The following is a 20,426-nucleotide window of genomic DNA, read 5'->3' on the forward strand; positions in this document are numbered from 1 at the left end:
TTGAAGAAGAATTCCTCACCAACCTCTCCATGGATTGATGATAGGCTTTCTAAGTCAAAGGATGTAGATGAGTTTCATTTAGACACGTGATGGAAAAGATGTGGGTTATCAGGCTAACACTTGGCAATTGAGGGTTAGTTTCCCATAGGTACCATTTTCTCTTCCGGCATTAACATTTACATAGCTTTGAGTGCATCATGGTAAGCCTTACCACATGGTCCATAGTCTAATTACTGCATCTAACTGCCTCGACATTTTCAAGTCAGGCCTTGGCCTTAAGCCCGACACTAGGAATCCATACAAGCACATTTACAACATTTAAAACGAAAGGTCATTTATTTAAGTTACACATGGCTAGACTCTCATCATTCTAACCGCGAATTTACAATTTATACATAATTTGATCCATACATTCCAGGGGTCAAAACCGGGGTATTACAAACAAGCTAAAATCACTCGTGAACTAAGAAAGCTGCAAGTCTAAAGAACACTGGAGCATAAAACTTCAGATTGAATATCAGAATTTTAGATCAGCCAAAGACCTAGACCAACCCCCCAAGTTTGAGGCACTATGTCGTTGATATTAAACACACTTTCAATTCCTTGAATTGACTCCAAATCAACAAGTTCTGTATGATGGATATCATTTGAGTTTGGTGTCACTTAAAAAACCAACAAAGTAAAGGAAACTAAGGCATATATTATTCAAAACTTGCAAAGCATTTTGAGAATCGAAACATAGTAGATAATAATTGGATAGATAGATAGATAGATATAGCTGAAGAGTAACCATTCTAAAAAATTGAGACCAGATTGAAAAAAAACCTATACATCATTCTTTTCACTTACACTTCCCCAAATAATGTTTAGAGCTACAAGATAGAATGCAAGTATAAACAATATTTGCTGTACAATGTAGCCCAGTTCATGAATTCCCGAGCAATCCTCGTCTATGTAACTTACCAACCCGAGCTCACTTTCAGGGTTGCACAGTAACATGAATTTACATAAGGCAAAAAATGGATTAAGCGAAATCCATCCAAAATGAGAAAAGATTAAGCAGATTCACTGTTTGACAAGAGCTATAATTGTCTGAGGAAATACCAAAAATAAAAATTAAAAACAAAATAACACTCTTTATGTAAAACTGCCTAGATAGAATATAAGGTAAAACACATGGAAGTTCTGTTAACCATGGTCATTGTCAACTGTGCTGTAGTGGCTGTGAAATTCCTCAAACTGGTGGAATGTTTGAAAAGGAGAACCCTTTGTAACCCTTGTAAGCATAGTATGCAAGCCTGGTGTAATAAAACCCGGGGATAAATAGCATGCCTCCAAGTATCGCAAAAAAAATTCCTGCACCAAAAGTGAAAAATTAAGTGATCAGGCAAAAGTAAGTAAAACAACACAAAACAATTTAATTGTTTTCTTCCAAACATGTAATACATCACTGGAATTTTGTTTATTATATTAAAGACATGATCCTACGAGGTCTCTCATCTACTCTGGCCACAGACTATACAGTGGCAATCCATTGGCTAACAAAAGCATCATTAGGACAAAGCTATTTCTCACCAATACCTAATTTTGACTGTCTTAATAAGAACTATAATCATCAAATGAATAAAAATTTTGAACTATATATTGCCCATTTTCTAAGTGTCGCCCACAATCACACGACTTGAAAAACTTGACAAAAGTGTGAGTAGGAGTATGGGTCAGCCTCAAGCTAAAACTAGGCAAAACAACATTAAATAAATGTTGCAAACATCGGCATCAAAATAAAATCGGCAAGGATCTAGAAAACCAAAAAATCCTAAAAATCGAGAAAATATCAGTAAAAATTGGCAAACAACGGCAGATTTAAGATACCACTGAAATATCGATTAAAAACAGCAAACATCGACTAGGCCAAAAAATTGCGATTTTGCGATTTTTTTCACAATAAAATAGGGATGTTTGCAACACTGCATTAAATTTTAAAGAAAGAAATAGTTCTCAGACTGCCAAGCTTTTTTCCATTTTTCAATTACTCGATGACTACTCATGAGTGCAAGTAATACTCATCAAGTTGATGCCAACTACTACTTGAACTCCCAAGTTGTTGCCAAGTTGAATCAACACAGCTTATTTCAGTCCTGAGCAGCGTTGATGTGCTGAGTACAGGTAAGACAAAAAAATTGTGGGATATTTCTGACCAAAATGGCTGCCAACATCTTAAAAATTAAATTCAGTATCAACACATTCTCTCTATAATATATTAAATTCTTAACCATTATAACGCATGTTAGCACCTAATTTACTGGACATGTTTCCTGTTCAACGTATTTAAAATGTCATATGAGAGTTTGCTAACACCAAACTCACAATGCCTACAAATGCTGCAGATATGGGCATCTACAACCAAAAGGGATGTGAAAGCCAAAAGGATTATCTTGGATGCGGTGAAAGATCATGTGATTCCTCACCTATTTGAGAAGAATACACCAAGGGAGATGTGTGACGCTTTGACGAAGTTATACCAAAGCAATAATACTAACAGGGAGATGGTGTTGAGAGAAAAGCTCGGGAACACCAAGTTGACCAAATCAGATACAATGACTCCTTATCTCACCAAGATCAAACAAGTTCATGATGAGTTGGCCGCAGTTGGGGAGTTCATGACAAATGGGGAGATGGTAAGGACAACCCTAACTGGCTTCACCAAGCCATGGGCTCCTTTCATCAAGGGGCATCATGACACAAGAGAAACTTCCTCGAGGAATCTCTATCAGGAACCCAGCACAAGAGTGATGATGAGAATCTTTCTCTTGTCAATCAAGCAATGAAGAGCAAAGGAAAATGTTCAAGCAGCAGGAGTGAGAAGTTAGCCTCACATCCGAAAAAGGACTTGACTAAGGTCAAGTGTTTTGTACGTCATAAAACAAGACACCATGCTTCACAGTCTCCAAAGAGAAAGAAGGGCAGAAAAGGTACACAGTCAACAATAGTTGCATTAATAGAAGCTCAGGTCAAAGAGTTTGCTAGGATGTTTGAAATTGAATTCTCCCTTGTTTCCTACCTTTCCTCGAGCACCATATCAATTGGTGCATGGTTACTAGAAGGGGGTTGGAACAGTAATATTCCAGCTCAAGTTAGGAGACAGGTTGGAAATGAAGGACGTGCTCTAGGTACAAAAACTCAAGTGGAGTTTGCTTTCAGTCTCAATGATAGAAAAGGAGGGCTTTGGTGTAACATTCTAGGATAGACAAGCACTGATCAAACCCTCAAGATCTAGCTCAAACAATGGCCCATCATTGGAGTTCGAGCAAGCAACCTGTATAGCCAAAAGGGCCATCGTATTAAACCAATGGCAAGAAGCAGAACAATGACAGAGAACAAGGAGCGAGAAGCTCCAAAGGTTGGGCAGTTCAAAGGGAGTCAACCTTCAGGTTCAGGTGGGGAGGAGGAGTCAACAGAGCCTTCCAAGTCCATCAAGAAGGTCTCTTAGTATGAGACGACCTTACAAGATGTTCAAGAGCATGAGGCTTCTAGGAACAAGCCCAAAGGGAGCAGGTCATGGCGGATGATTCCAAACCAAGTGGCAAGAAAGGCTACTAGTTTAGAGAGAGCAGCTATGGTAGCCAATGCAATTCCAAGATTAGAGCCAATTCTAGGTGGTAGAAGCGTCGATGTTTGTAGCTCGGGTGAGTACTTCTACACAAGCCTAAGTTTGTAAGCATGCAGAAGTCACCCAAAGTCTCCTTCGGACACTTGCTCAAGTATGTGTAAGTTGCTATTGTAACTTAGCCTAAGTCTAACTTAGGAAAACCAAATAACTAATTGTGTTGGCTATTGAGCTAGAGAAACTTAGGAAAAGTAAAGTATTTACTTTAGTGATTATGTTCAATTCTCAACCCTTGATGTCAAGTGAGGCGAGATCTAATATCAGTCGTCAATCACTTTGGAGATTAGAGTTAGGGATTTAACACAATGTAAAGTTATAAAACCAAGGCTAAAGAGAGGAAAACCGCAAAGGAGAGGAAAGATGCACCATACAACGACACCAGCCATTTAGAGAGGGATTTTCTCAAGTGAGAAGTGTGATACTCAAGTGTGTCGAGTCTAAGGAAGGTGCTGGGGTGAAACATAGGAGATCCAAACCAACCAAGGAGATCAAGGATAGATCTAGGGCCTAATCAGATGGATCACATACAGGGTATGTTGTAACTATAAATTTCTCAGTTGGGCAATTATCCCAAGACGGGAGCCCAAGTAAGTTCTAATTAAATGAAGAACTTATTTGATTGGGCAGAGTTTGTATGTGTCACATGTGATTGAAAATGGTTGTATTTTGCTTCTGCTAAATATTTTCCTAAAAATCTAGTTGTGATTTTATTCGATAGATCTGTAATTTGCTAGGTTAGTAAAGTGTCAAGTGCTAGTTTCAAGAAATTAACAAGGCTTTGGGGGGTTGCAACATTTCCATTCGATTCTCTCATGTATAAGGGTATGGAACTAGCATCAGTTTAGTTAAATGAATGATAAAGGAGAAAGTCACTTTTACTTAAATTTTCAACATTACCAGTAATGGTTTTGGGATTTTGAGAGTGGCTCCAACCTTTTTGGATTTCATACGAAGAAAGTAGAAATTTAGATTCCACTCAAAATCCAACAAGTTTAATAATTTTCAAGATTTCAAGATTTGGGGGATTGCAACTTTTCCATTTGATTTTGTCATGTATGAGGGTATGGAACTAGCATTTAATCAAGAGCACCAGGCCCTTTATATATCTTGATGTTGGTGGCATTGATTGTTGAACTCCTCAATCATGATCCTAGTAAAAATGTACCCATCACTCAAACAAAATCTTGATTCGACATGTTAGGTTTTTCCTATTTTATTTTAATGTTCAAAGGGTGATATTGTTGATGAAGACACCAATATAGGCAATGATTTTGAAGATATGTAGTTATTTGTTGTAGCATGATTTTTTTGGACTCTATAGACCATTTAGAGCCTCTTTGTTGATGTATTTTTGGTTCAAAGATGGATTGCACTCAGTGGTACTTTGGTTATATGCACTAGTTGTATGATTGAATTTGTATTATCACATTGTAAAATTGTAAATGTTTTAGTTTCTAAATTCTAAAGAGATTTGAATCTTTGTTATATTTCATTTTTGTAGGTGTAATGATTCATGTCCTATTTTTGGGGTTGCCACATCTCGTGTCGAACACTTGTATTTCCATGTCCTTTGTGTCCTCTATCACTATGTTAGGTGACTTAGGTTAGCACTCAAATTGCATTTATTCAAAATCCAATAAGAGTGCCTATCTTATTTTGTTTGTGGGTACATTACAAGATGGATCAGTTGCTTGGTTCATCAATGCAACATCGATAGTTTGTGAGTGCCTTTCAAACTTGGCACACAATTGCATATTTCATTATCCTAAGGTTATTGGTAGGATAGATACTTGAGTAGGTCACACTTATATAGAAGTACATATGATGGGCAAGGTGTTTCAGTGGAGCAATGGCCCCGTACTTGCAAGTTCAACACAGTGTTCAGAGTGAGTATGAGAAGTTGAGGACCCCCAAAAGGTATGACTAGGTTGGTTCTTGCAATCTTATCTCTTTTCGAGATCTGATCATAGTTGTGAATACACTTTGGGAGATGTGCATGGAGTTCATATTTCAAGCAAGTCTGAGAGATTGTTATTTTTAGCAATTCTCAACTTTAGTTAGATTGACGACATAATTACATATTTGAGTACCCCATTTGGCGAATTGCATATGGTTCCAATTTCAAATAATTCTAAGTGCATAGATTTTGATCTATTTTTGCAGCGTTATTTTAGCAAGAACACTGGGTTTTTGGATAGTTGGTATGGCATACAACATCAACATCAAATTTCAAGCCATTCTAAGAACTTTGAACTTTCAGGGACTAGTTGTGTTTTGGCATGGTTGAGAAGGTACTTCATGGGCCTACATGGAATTTACTTGCTATTTTGGGGCATTAAAAGCTTGAGAGATCTTCATGTGACCTTAATTGGTGTGTGCCCCACTTTGAAGCTCCTAATTGTTAAAATTGGCAACTAGGGCCAAATTCCACTTCGGACAGCTCAGTTAAAGAAGATAATTATGGCATCAGATTCCTCTCTTCGAGAGGACCAAAATCAATCTAAAGATCGTCAAATTTGGATAAGTAGAAGTGGGTTTTTGAATTTATTCTTTTACACAAAAATTATCAAAGTCGGCCTTATCTCTATGTCGACTCACCAAGTCCAATAGACACGTCTCTTGACCTCTATCAAATTGTATATATAGAAGAGCTTTCTCCCTCATTTCACACGCATCAACTTGCTTGGATAAGGTCTAAGGCAGTCAAGGTCTTGATGGAGGTTGATGGACTATTTGTTTCTGGGTTAAGGGTTAAGATTCTTCATGATAGTCAGTCGCAGGTCTGGATGGATTAGTATGGGAACTTTGCTAGCCCGAGTTTTGTAGCAAAAAGGGAAGTCGGGGTTGTTTGGAGTAAGTGTGTGTCTTCTCAGGTCTGAGTTTGAAGCAAATACTGCAGCCTTGAATGAGGATTGATCTCACAATAAACCTTGAAGCAGGCCACACTTATCTAGGCCACTTCCAGCCAGACCAATCTCTGTTCAAAAGGTTGAGTATCTTCTAAAGGAAGGCCGCAGTCTATTATGTTTGATCAGCAAGTTGTATGGTCCATTTTTTAATCTTAGAAGAAGGTTAAGGGGCATCTAATTGTTGCAAGATTTGTTTGAAGGAAGGTCGCAGTTCATGGAAGGTCTATCGAGTATGAAAAGGGTGTTGTAGTTGACTATGCTTGTGCCCTAACTAGTATTCAGAACTACAGAGTAGAAGACTCCAGCCCTTGGTGCCAGAGTTGCCATTTGATTGAGTCATCTTCATGTTTAAGGGCTTTGATATAGGATCTTCAACTTGGCAAGTCAGTATTGACTTTAAATCATTGTACTCTTTCTCTCTCTCTGTTGAACATTTGATGATTAATAATAAGAAGATTTGATCAAGGGTTTTCCCCATCTTGGGGTTTTTCCCTGGCTTGTGCCATATTCTTGTGTTCTTCTGTCTTGGCTTGTCTTCAGCATTTATCATGTATGTTCTTTCATTAGTTACTATATGTGATTGTTAATGGATTAATGGGCAAATGGATGGATGAAGTAACTAACTGAAGCAAAGAACATGTTAACTCAAAATTAACACTAATCCCCTTCATTGAGCCTCATCCACTGCTATTTTGACTTAATCCTACTCACCCCCCTCTTAGAGCCACTTATTAAGTGCTTTATTTAGCATTAATGGTGGTAACCATGTTTGAAAAGGTTAACATTGGAACATATATGAGAGCGCATGACTTGGGAATATTTCCTTGCACAATCATGAAAGCTTGAAATATTGTTCTTAGGGAGAAGGTTGAGTGCCCTATTTAGGGTGCTACTTCTTATGTGTACACCTCTTTTATTCCTATAATAACCTAGCCAACCATACTATGTTTCATCTTCATTTATTCCCATAATTTAAGGCTTACCTTTAGGAGATTCTCTCCTTAGGAAATTTGAAGGGCCTATTTTAGGCATGAAAAAAGTATAGTAAAAGAAGAAATTAGCTATATACAAGTCTATTTTCTCTTGCAAGTGGCTATTATGGAATGAGGATGAACTTTTGGAGTTTCATCATACACATGCTATTTTGTCTCAAAAGAACTCTATTCTTGGAGAATACTATTCTTACCTCTCTTCTATTTCTATCTATCCTCTGTTCTTACAATCTCCTTCTAGACATTGTAAAAGAACTAAAGAGGCAAATGATCTTATTTTTGTGAGTGATTGAAGCACTAAAGCATATTGATTATTTCCTTGTCATTGCTTATTCTTTTCTTGAAAGAGTGACATTAAGAGCTAGCATTGAAAGCACTTTGATAGTTGGAATTGAGTTTGCAACATCGTGCTTGTATATATCATATTTTGCAAAAGTAAATCACATATCTTGGAGAATTCTGTTGTGTCCAGACCTATCAAAGATCTTGTTCATCCTACAACCCCTTGGTAGTAAAGACAATCAAGTTTCTTTTGGTGATTCTCTCTTGTTTTCTGTAATTTTCATAGATTTTACTTGCTTCATCTTGATAGAATTTATGTAGTAGAAATAAAATAATTCTGTCCTCCATATGTGTTTCTTCTCTTCATCTTGTTGATGATAATATTTTGAACAAGTGCTTCTACATTGTATTGGTGTCTAGCACGCATAAGTTGTCAGAGTTGCCACTTTAGGTGCTTGCTTGGGATGAGTAAGTGTTATTATGATTTCTTTCCTAAGCCTAACTTAGGAAAAGTACAATAATTAAGTAATTATTGTGGACTATTAAGCCAAGTTTCTAAGGATAAATAATTTAATTATTTAAGTGACTTGGATCTAATCTCAACCATTTATCTCAAGTGAGGCTTAGGACCTAATCCTAGCCATTGATCACTTAGGAGATTAAGGGTTAGGGATTTTGGCTTAATGAAATTATAAAATAAGTCTAAGGGAGAGGTGAAGACACATTGTAATTGAGGAAGTGATTTTCTCAAGGAATGAGAGGTTCAGTGACTAAAGAGAAGAAGGTGTGCAACAACGGTTTTTTGGAAGGGGAATTTGTGAAGGTCGAGCTTGAGGAGAGAGAGGCAGAGACTTGGAGGAGAGAGACCGACATTCTTGTGCAAGCTGAGAGCCTGAGACTATGGGTGACGACCAAGTTTTCCAACTAGGTTGCATGGAGGCAAAGTTTTAGCTAGAGGGCTAAGACTTCCATTGCACAGGTTGTACAACTAGGAGGGTCGAAATTTGCAAGTAGAGACCAAGATTTTCCAGGGCTGATTTATCTTCCAAAGCAACCAATTTCCAAGGGTCGAATTTCCCATAGCTCGAAAATCTAGAGGGTCATTTCCAAGCTCAATTTATTGTTGTAATTTTCTATGTATTTCTCTATGAGTCAAGGCCCTAATTTTCCAAATTAATTAAAGTGAAGGAATATTTGTTGGGCAGAAAATATTTGTTGACTGGTGGTTGATTTTCCTATCAATTTCAACTACATAATATTTATTGTGAAGTTAAATACACTAACTTTTTTATTTTCCAACAACTTCAAAATTATTTGAGCATAAATAAATTTCTAGGTATAAAACTCCACTTCTTCGTCACTGTCTTTGACTGGCTCAGGCTGTTTCTGAGGTTTAACATGCTTCTTGTCTCATTTCTTCTTTCTTCTCACTTCCTTAGTCGGATTATTTCTAGGGGATCTTCGTTGTTTCTATGGTGATGGTGTTGCGGTTGATTCTATTGTGGGGAAAAAATGAATCAGAGTTGGTATTAAAAGTTAACACATCTTCCCACCTCCATAAGGCACTCGCTGAATTGTTTGTCATTTAATTATTCACCCAAGGAAGGCAGACTATGATGTTATCTTGCAACTCCAAAAATTGCTCAATGTAGGACAAAATCTTTGAGCCCAGGCTTGTCAAAAGTGAGGTCCATGTGACCTAAATGTATAATATATAGATATCTTCTCTCATGGTTTGATTCAATACCTTTTGAGTCGACAAGAGATGGTTTGATGCATCAAGAGAGAATATAATGGAGGAAGACAGTTTGGGGACACTCAGCCACTAGAGAAGCATAGATGCCTCTAAGAACCAACCTCAAGCACATTCAAGGGGGATTCCTGACGAGAGCCTATGAGGAGCAAAGAGCAAGATAGGGGTAACTCTCTCTCTTGATGGCAAAGTCTCTGAAAGATCTGACTCTATGAAGGAAAGAAACCAAACAGAAAGACCTCAAGGCAAAATGGATAAACACTAGACTCTACCTAAATAACGGGTTGTGGAACTATATGATTACAACAGATGATGCATCTGAGAAGCGGGACATGGATCTTCTCAATAAATTGGAAAACAAAAAACTTGGTCAAGTTGTGAGTATGGACACGATGTCATTCATATGGAAGCCAGACCTCCTTAAGACTTAACCCAATTACAAATGAATGGTTATTTTATGCAAGACACACCCAACAAAATAGTCTAAGAGGGTTTCCTCTATAAAGGCATCACAAAGAGTTATATACATTCACAAGAATATCAATAAGAATTTCATCTAGGTCAAGGCCAAAAATTACCTTAAAGAAAATTCCAACACTCCTTGGGAGGTACCATTCAAAAAACCATCAAAACCCTTGGGGGCGTCTAAGATTACAAGAGCATTTTCAGGTGACAAGTCTGCCATAATATGCTCCACTAGTTCCTTATGATGAAATTCATAGCTTGTTAGCGCCAACAAGGCTAGCAATCAATGAGAAAAGACTAGAGTTAATACGAAGAAAGGACATTACATTGCAATCCCTACACCATATCCAAACCCTAACCAAAGTGCAAGTCAGTGTTACCAAGGTATTACTAGATGTGATACAAATCTTCTAATAATAGTGACTAAATTCTTTACATCCATACTGAAGTCCACTAACTCTTTTCATTATGACCTTGCATGCTCCCTAATCTGTAATTGCTTAACCTATGGCCTGGTCAATTCACCAACCCATCACTTAATTAATTTTGTGGAATTAAATGTTATTCCATGTTCCTTGTGCATTGAATTTGAATGTCATTTACTTGCAAATTGTAATTTAAATGTATAAAACAACGTTTAAGAAATCAATTATATACATATTAATAATAAAAAGATCTTACCTTGGAAACCCAAATGGGATAACGAGCAAATAATGGCCTTTATCAGCTCTTCATTGATCCATGAATTAAATGCAAGGGACCACACTCTGTGCTCTTACTCTCCTTCTACATTCGAAAGGTATAGCACCAATTGTCTTCATTCCACTCAAGCCAAACCTATATGATGTATTACATATTCTAGATCAAATTCATCTACTATTGCCATCTCTGCATTCTTGTAAATTGACCAACTTTGTTTTGCTCTAGGTCATATTCTCAATGAGATTGTTACATGTCCAATCTACTCATGGTTATTCGTGCTCAAGATGTGGACAAACTCAATGTTTGAGCCTTTTCTCACCATCTTCCTAATTTTCCTCTATTCATGGAGACAAGTTCGTTGAGTTCACCCTAATGGGGTTGAAAACGACTGAGCCAAACCGCACTAGCATGGATCTCCAAGTCATTGAAGAGCCATCCAAAGGAGGTGCTCCAGCCTAGACGTCAACAAGGATTTAGTCAGTAGCGTTAATGTTAAGCATGTCAAGGAGCAAGGTGGTGGAGCACATGGCTCCGATATTAAATTTCCACACACACTCTATGCCCTTGAGCCATCACTCGCTCTAGGGAATTTACTCTGAGCAATCAATTATGAAGATAGTCATTCATTGCGATAAGAATTATGCCAGGGGATTGGGAATGTTTGCAATCTATATAACAATGTCGTTATTCGCAAAAAGTCTTGCCTCAACTCTCTCCAGTACATTTAGCATTCCAAAAGGAAACAACAGTGTGAAAGCTAGTCTAGTCAAACATCGAGTTGAAGGACTAGGCCCTCCTAGCCTAATCCTTGGTCTCTAAGGACTCTGCTCACCTCCTCTAATCAACTTCCTCCTGCTTAGCTTATCGATCAGCCTCGCCACAAGGGGAACCTGGTAAAACAATTGTTATCTTTGCACTTTCAATTAAACATTGCTCAGGTTTATAGCTTTGGTTCTATTTAGTCTCTCCTTTCCATAAGTCTCTAGTTATCTCTAGCACTTTGGGGACTTTTGGTTGGTGGCTTGGATTTGGTCCTTTCAGTCGGCGTTGGTCTTTCAGCGTTTCTTTCCCTTTTCGCAGCCCTCCCCACTCTCTTCTCGCTCTCTAATGCAGGCCTTCATTGATCCGAGATCTTTTCTTCGATGATGTTAAACGAAATTTCTTAAAGAGCATGCAAATACCATAAATGCAACATCCATGAAGAACCAACACTAAAAGAAGGCAATATATACAATGCACCAAAATTTGTTAACAAAGTTCACTCACATTGTGTGAGCTACGTCTCCAGGCCCAACTTCAAAGTGGAGAGGCCTCTTTATTTTGTCAGCAAAATAATGGCAAATACATGGCAAAATAAATGGCAATACCTCAGATTTGGGGATGACCCAAAACTCTATTGCTCGAATCCCAATTTTCACTGCACCAATGGATTCATCTCGAAATTTCATGAAAAATGACTATAAACTTCATATGATTTTGTCACATTCACCTTTGGACCCTTGGGGAATCTTCAAGACTGCCACAACAGATCAGAATAATCCTATAAAATATACCCTGGGAATCTTCCTTGAAATTTGTGCCTGCCAAGGTGCGAGTCCCCTCGACACTGAGTTTTGTGGCTCTCCGTCCCACCATCCACTCGTCAATCCCCCTCCAAATGCAAAGGTAAGGTAGATGTATACGTGGGACGGAGATTACAAATGCCCCACTTAGAGCGCGTTGGTTGGCATATAGTGGTGAGTTCGTTGTGGTTGGCGAGGTCTCGAGGTCAAAGTGGAACCCCGTCGTGTTATTTTAATTGGGATTGTTGTTGAATGGTCATAACCGTGTATAGTTGTAGCTTTGGTGGGATCGCCAAAATGGTGGCCCGCCAACCAACTCCGCTAAAATTTGTTGATTCCGCTATTGACCTGTGCCACGGGTTGGCCAAGCCTATTTGGCTGCCAGTTGGGTGCCACATGGCCCCATCCCATTGGCCCATGTTTGTGCTCAATCACCCCTATCCTTGCCACATCAACCACACCAAGATGCCACATCATGCCACATGGCAAGTCTGTGTTGACAAATGGCGCTCCCTCAGGGGTGCCACGCGGCACCTCCTGGTTGTGTCATATAGCTCTGTCACTGCCTTCTTTTTTGCTCGTTTACTTTTTCATACGGACTCGGATTGAGGTGTCATTCAGGACATTGGAATCGTCTTAACGAGATCTCTAACTTGGTGTTGGCTTCGCTGAGATTTTAGGACTTCAAATTTTGAGCCATGTTGGATCCTCCAGGATCATCCATTCGTGTTTCCTTTAGCTTCTTCCCAATCAGTAGTTCCTATATTTGTAGTGATTTTCTTCACTCTTCAGCAATGCCCACGGAACGAGCTCACTTGAGGAGAGGTGGGGAGGGGGGGCGTGCGTAGGTAAGTCACTTTTGCGCCCACACCAAGCTCAAGCATCAGCAAAAAGATTCCAAAACACGTTCCCTTGGCAATGCAGGGGGACTTATCAGACATGAAGCACGAATTAGTTGACAAGCAGCAAGAACTGTCAAACTTCGAAGTCTTGGAAAAGGTTGGAAATTGGGTGCAAGATTTGGGCACTCCCAGAGAAAGAAGAAACTAGTACTTACACAGTCGATCTGTACTAGCACATCAAAAATTTGCTCGAGAAGGTCCTATTCGATCAAAGTGAAACTAGAGATGAGCTCCTCCTCAAGGAGGAGGAGTTCCATTTGTTGTGTCAGATTATGGATGGGCAGCTGCAGCGACTAGAAAAGGCTTTGCTCCGGAACAAAGCACACCCTCCCTCCTACCAATCCACAGCCTCCCACTCCTCTGGGCTAGTGTGCATGATATCCACATGGTGATATGCCACCAGTAGTAAGCTCAGAAGTTCTATCCGGTTTTTGTTTTTCTTGCATGTTAAATGTTTTATCTCAAACAATATGGCTCTCAAAAGGATGTTCTTTACTTCTAGGCTGTGGGTTTATCCTCACTTTTACAATTATTCTGCATTGTAAGCAGTCATTATTTGAGTGTTACTTGTGGATATATCCGTACCAAGTGATATCCAAAAAAAACTCAATTCTTTCCCTATTTTAATTTAGTAGTATTACGCACCCCATCTCTTCCACCCAACAACCTGTAGAGCACCCCTCACTCGATGCAATAATTCTTTCTTTTAGTCTCTCTAAGATCCAAGAAAATTACCTATCAACAAAAACTGATTCTTAAACAATTAACGTTTCTGTGTCGAAATACCCACCATGTCATAAAATCTTTCATTCTTTAAACATTTCCCCACCAAGAAGCATTTTAACAAACAATGAGCTAAGCATTCAAGACTTATACCCAACTCTCGAACATAAGAACTCTAATCGCACTTAAACAGAGCAGCCATAACTGAGGATTTAATTTTTTCCCTTCTTTCTTTTTTTGATTTTTTTTTTTCTTACACCAAAATGGAAAGGGATAACATACGAAATTCACGCCTCACTCCACAATTAGAGTTCAGCTCCATGAAAACAAGGGTTTCCAGAAACAAATTGTGCAGATACATGCAAAACAGAGCAGAGATTACTCACCGTGGCCCCGATCGCCCCCGATCTTATTGTACATCATGATGAAGCCTACGATGATGCCGACGGTGCCGAATACCAAAAGCGCCACGGCCAGGGAAATTTCTTTAATGGGAGGACTGTTGTGTACAGCGTAAGAGCCCGCTGAATCGTCCTCTGTGATGGAAAACGCGTGATCTACATACGCCATGAATTCTGAATCAAACCCTCGCAGCTTTAAATTCAAATCCTTGCAGCTCCAAATGTGCCTGTCCTTTATGTCATATGTTCATGTATTTCAAGGCCTGCGACTAATTCTGCATAACAATTCGCCAATGGGGTTTTCGAAAACAATGAGACGCTGACTAGAAGCTTTGTCACTGTTCAAGAATTTCTCGAAACTATATGTCAGAGAATGTATATAATATCTAGAACAACATCTAGACAAGATATTCGCGACTTAACAAATACTCAATCGCTACACCACGTGAATCTCTAATGACGTGTTTGTTTGTGTTTACCATAATGTTTGTAGAAATTTGCGCTCCTCTCTAATGACGTGCCTGTTTGTTATTGGGTTTACAGGTTTTGAGAAATTTTAACAAGGTGGATTAAGGTTAATTATGGTGAAATAAATATTTTATTTATTTTATAAATAATAATAATATATTTTAAATAAAATTATATTTTTGAAAGTTGAAATAAAATCAGCGGTTTTATGGATTATTAGCATATAATTTTAGGCGGCGCAGTTTTCTTTAAATAAATAACAGCTAGTCAATAATGGCTGTCTTCATTGTTGGTTTAACCAATAGGTTTTCTCATTATGTAAAAAAAATAGCGCGTTGATTTCTAGATTGTTAAAAGGGTAATATCTAATTTTATATATGAAATTAAATGTTATTAAAAAAGATATAATTTTAGGTGATTTTATTAATCAAGGATATAGGTTTTTTTTTAATATTAATTAGATTGTTATTTTTTGTATTCTAAAGTAAGAGTTAAAAATGCTTCTAATTGGTTAAGGACTGGTTTTCATTGGATATAATATAATAATGTAATGGCCCAACCTATGGGGTGTAGATTAGTTGGTTTGAGTGGGATTTAGTACCCATCAAGTCTCAACTTCAAATCTCATGGGGAGGGGTTGAGGATGGATATCACTTTTGGGGGAATTAAACTATCTGAAGTGGTGTTCACAATCCCAGTGATAGCATCCCACTAGTGGGTGGATTATTTTTCCATCTTCACACAATCCTAGTGATAGCATCCCACTAGTGGGTGGATTATTTTTCCATCTTCACACAATCCTAGTGATAGCATCCCACTAGTGGGTAGATTGTTCTTCCATTCAATATACCCTGACCTAGGCTCACAATCCTAATGATAGCATCCCACTAGTGGATAGATCATTCTTCTATCTTTGCATAATCCTAGTGATAGCATCCCACTAGCATATAGATCGTTATTTCATCCAACGAGCATCCCACTAGTGGGTAGATTGTTCTCCCATCTGCGCACAATCCTATTTATGACATCCCACTAGTAGGTAGATCATTCTTCCATCTTCACACAATCCCAGTTATAGCATCCCAGTAGTAGGTAGATTGTTCTTCCATCTTCGCACAATCCTAGTGATAACATCCAATAGTGGGTAGATCATTATTCCATCCAATGAGTTTGCCCCATCCTAGGCTTGATCTAGTTAAAAATAAAATAAGGCAATGGCTCAAGATCTAGAGGTTTCTAGGAGTAAAATTCTACGAACCACCAAGAAGTCATTTTAGGTGGGGGCAAACCACCACCAACAACTCATTTTAGAAGGTATGTTTTTTCTTGAATAGATGTGATGAAGAGAAAGAAAATAAATAAGAGAAACAAAAATAAAGAAGAATCAATCATTTACAGTCCCACATCTACACCTCTTACTTGGTCATCAGATCTATATGTCCAAGAACTGATGAAGGTTAGGACGAGGCTGGAGATTTTGGAAGCCAAAGAACAAGAAAGGGGCCGCAAAATTTCAGAGATCACAATTGCAAACCGATATCTAATGGAAAGCAATAGAATTTTAAAAGAACATGTAACAATGTTGCAAGAGGCTCTAGAGACAGGAAAACAAGAATGGCAAAGCATGAAAGAATTAATAACAACAACAGGGATGTGATAATTTCTAAACAAACTCAGGTAGATACACAAGTATCTCAGCAAACAGACATTTCCAAAGAGAAGGCAAAAAGGAACAGTGGGAAAGATAGTCCAAAAGAAATCAAAGTTAGAGCTGAAGACGCTAGTGGTTACATAAGGAGAGAGGAAGAAGAAGATGCAAGTGCTTGTAGAGCACAGTAAATAGAACACAAAGAAAGACAAGACAGGAAAACAAACTTTATTATCAGGGGAATAAGAGATTATGGGAAGAATAAAAATACTCTCAATTTGACAAGAGACTTTCTGAAAGAGAAACTACATTGGAAAGGGAAAATTTTCCAAGCAAGGAGGGTTGGGAGGATATGTGAAGAGAGGCCTCGACCCATAAAAGTCACCATGGCAAGTGTACAAGACAAACACCAGCTTTTGGGCAAAAATGAACTCTTGAAAGGCTCACACTTCTTCCTCGATGAAGATTTAACCAAAAACAACAAGAGGAGAGAAGGGACGAAGTGGAAAAAATCAGAACAGCAAGAAATGAAGGGAAAAGGGCATGGTTGTACAATGGTAAAGTCGCTATTGCAGTGTTTGGGCCTCCGGGCAAAACAGGGCAGTAAGCTGGCAGTAAAGAAAAAATAGAGAATTCAATAACAAGGACAAAAACAACAAGAGCAGCATGGACGAAAAGGGGTGAAGACTCAAATTTGAGCCTTATGTGCCAAACTGCATAGCAGTCAAATCCTACCCAGGTCTACCTAAGTTTAGCTTGTTGGAATTGCAGAGGTTATCCTTAGAGGAGGGGACCTGGGTCAGGGCCTATTGTGGAAGGTAGAGACATAATTTGTCTCACGAAAACTCATGAGCATGATGGTTGCAAAACTCCTATGTTTGACGGTTATTTGAAGTTGGAAATTTGGAACAAGGTAGCAGAAAATGGCAAAGGGTATGGGGGAATACTAGTTTTAGTGAAAGAAAAAAAAGGTCGTCACATTCAGTTAATTAAAGAAGATGCAAATAAACAATATTTGTGGTTGAAAAATATCAAAGAATGAGAATCACATAAGAATTGCAACATGGTATTTTGCCCCTCAAGTCTTAAAAACTTACAAAAATAAGGGGCTTGATAGCAAGGATTCGTATGTAGCTTTAAAACAAGATATTTTTGTGTACTCTTAGCAAGAGAAGTTCTTTTAGTGGGAGATTTCAATGCTAGAACAACAAATAATCAAGCTAGGATTCTTTGTTGCAAAGAGGATAACAATCCTATTTGACTCACTTGAGAGGAGAATCCCCAATGGGTGAGGTGTTCAAAAGATGACAAAGTTAGCAATCATTTTGGAGAGGAGTTGCTTACACTGTGTGGGGCTTTCAACTTAATTATTTGCAATGATCTAGATAAATGGAAAAGGTATGGGAACTTCACTTGCAATACATACAATGGGGCAAGTGTCGTTGACTATGTAATGTGTTTACAAAGCTTGATAGAAAAGATAGACAAAGTTAGTATTGGAGAGCATATTTGGGACTTAAAATCAGACCATAACCCAATTTATTTAAGGTTATCATGGTTAGAAGAAAGGGAGCATAGGAGGAAAACCCAATGCTCTTGGCAATCACTATCAAGTGGCAAAATTCTTCTAACACAAGAAAATTGTACTATCTTCAAGACAATGTTAGAGAGATTAATTCGGAAGGAGAAAACTGGTTTCAAAAGCTTCAACAATCATGAGTTAACAAATATAATTCAAAGTGCACTTGAGAAGTGCAAAAGAGCAAAAAATAGGAAATCAAAATCAAATTGTTTTCCTATAAATGCTTGGTTTGATGAGGAATGCAAAATGGCAAGGAGAACCTTGAAAAAGGCAGGAAAGGAGAAGATGAATGTAAAGTTATATAAGCAGATACTAAAAAGGAAAAAAGATGAGTTCATGCAAACAAGGAGAGAAGAGTTAATATATTTAAGCAAAAATAATCCAAAGCTTTTATGGCAGGAACTGCAACCAAGGAAGAATCAAATTGAAAATAATATTACAGCCAATCAATGGTTTGAATATGCAAGGCAACTCTATGAGAAAGAATTTGAGGCGGAGCCCCCCCTAGGATCAACACAAATTCAAAGCTCTTCACGTTATAGGAGGTGGAGAATGGAATTAAGAAGTTGAAAACAGGAAAGGCAAAGGACTTGGTTGAACTTCAAGTAGAGTATCTAAAATGGGGAATGAACGCTCTTGCACCGCACATCATGGAAATATTCAACAACATCATTTAGCAAAGATTTCCAAGAGACTGGACAATTAGCCTAGCAATACCCCTTTTTAAAAGTGGAGACATTAATAATCCATCCAAATATAGAACAATTATGATCAATCCTTTGTTTGCAAGGCTTTTCGGCAGCATGGTAGAACATAGAATTAGTAAGTGGGCATAACTAAAAGAAAAGAGGGTAAAAGGACAAGCGGGTTTTAGGCCGAAACATTCTACATTGGATCATGGTATCATGTTGAGACGCATTGTTGAAAAGGTTTGGGAGGACAAAGAAGAAGTATTTTGTTGCTTTGTTGACTTCAAAAAAGCATTTGACACAGTCCCTAGGGATAAGTTGTGGCGTAGAATGGAAGAACTTTAAATTCCTGTGCATTATAGAGTCGTTGTCCATAGACTTTAAGAAGAAGTGAAAGTCAAAATTAGAACCTCAGTAGGTATTTCATATATATTTAGAAGTGACATTAGAGTCAAGCAAGGTTTCTCTCTATCCCCTACTCTTTTGGGTCTATATATTGATAAATTGGAAGAGTGGCTAAATCTGCAAGGTGGAGATGGTGTTCGGTTGGGGGAGTTTGTGATAAAGCTTCTTTTATATGTTGATAATATTGTATTGATTTCTAAATCGGCCCATGGATTGCAAATGCACTTATATGCCCTTGAGCATTTTTTTAGAGCATTGGGGATGCAAGTCAATACTAGCAAGACCAAAATAATGATTTTCTCTAATAAAAGGAAGCAGAGCCAGCATACTTTCTTCTTTGAAGACAACATTCTTGAAGAAGTAAATGAGTACAAGTACCTTGGGATTAATTTCAACAACAAACTCAATTGGGAGGACTGCAGAAGTAAGAGAATTTTAGGAGGGTGGAAAGCATTATATGCTCTTCAAAACAGATGTAGAGAGGCAGAGTTATGGGATTGGAAAACGATTAAAGTGCTTTTTGGACTCCTAGTTTGTCTAGTGATGCTATATGGGTGTGAATTGTGGGCTAACAACACTCCCGTCTCAAAATGAAAACAAATTGAGAAAATCCAAAAACGCTTGATCATGAGCAAGTTCAAAATAAAAAATTTAGTGCCTTATGAGATAATGTTGAGTGAAACAAGAGCAATTCCCATTGATGCAATTGCTATGGTGCGGCTCATAAGATATCTAAAAAGAATTAAGGAAATGAAAGTAGGTAGATGGCCTAATGTTATCTTCAATGAAGGCATGAGTGAAAGAAAGAAAACATGGATGAAACAAAACTACACATGGATGCAAAAATGGAATATCTATCTCAATGCTTGTCCCACAAATAGCAAGGAGCTAAAGGATTTTGTTATGGAGAAGTTTCGTAAAAAGGTATGGGGAAAAGAGTTGGGTAGAAAGAAGAAATATTACATTGAGGAATTCAACCCTACGTTTGATCTACAACAAAAAGAGTTCATTGGAACTAGCATTTCGTGGAGGGCAAAGGTTCTTATTACTCAATTAAGGACCAACTCACATCAACTTCGGTGTGAAACAGGATGGTGGAAAAGGCCTAAAGAAGCTTGGGAAGAATGGGTGTGTACATTTTGCACGTCTGGGGCTGTGGAATCAGAAAAACATTTCATTTTGGAATGTGATGCATTCAAAGACATCAGAGAAAGTTATGAGAACATGTTAGTATCAGTTTCTTGGCATTGTCTTTTTTGCGAGGGGATTGTTGGAA

General features: G+C 38.1%; 1 protein-coding gene across 1 annotated transcript; it reads right to left on the reverse strand.

Annotated features, from left to right (window-relative positions):
- Nucleotides 1-813: 813 nt before the first annotated feature.
- Nucleotides 814-14,770, reverse strand: LOC149146168 (uncharacterized). The gene is made up of 2 exons (XM_089447110.1): nt 14,344-14,770; nt 814-1,356 (listed from the first exon to the last, which is right to left on the reverse strand). The coding sequence occupies exons 1-2, from the start codon at nt 14,525-14,527 to the stop codon at nt 1,235-1,237; spliced, it is 306 nt and encodes a 101-aa protein (XP_089303236.1). The 5' UTR covers nt 14,528-14,770; the 3' UTR covers nt 814-1,234.
- Between the last annotated feature and the right edge of the window lie 5,656 nt (nt 14,771-20,426).

Source organism: Pinus tabuliformis, chromosome X (genome assembly GCF_031772625.1).
Source record: "Pinus tabuliformis cultivar Carrire ecotype Pingquan chromosome X, CPIR1, whole genome shotgun sequence".
Lineage (NCBI taxonomy): Eukaryota > Viridiplantae > Streptophyta > Pinopsida > Pinales > Pinaceae > Pinus > Pinus tabuliformis.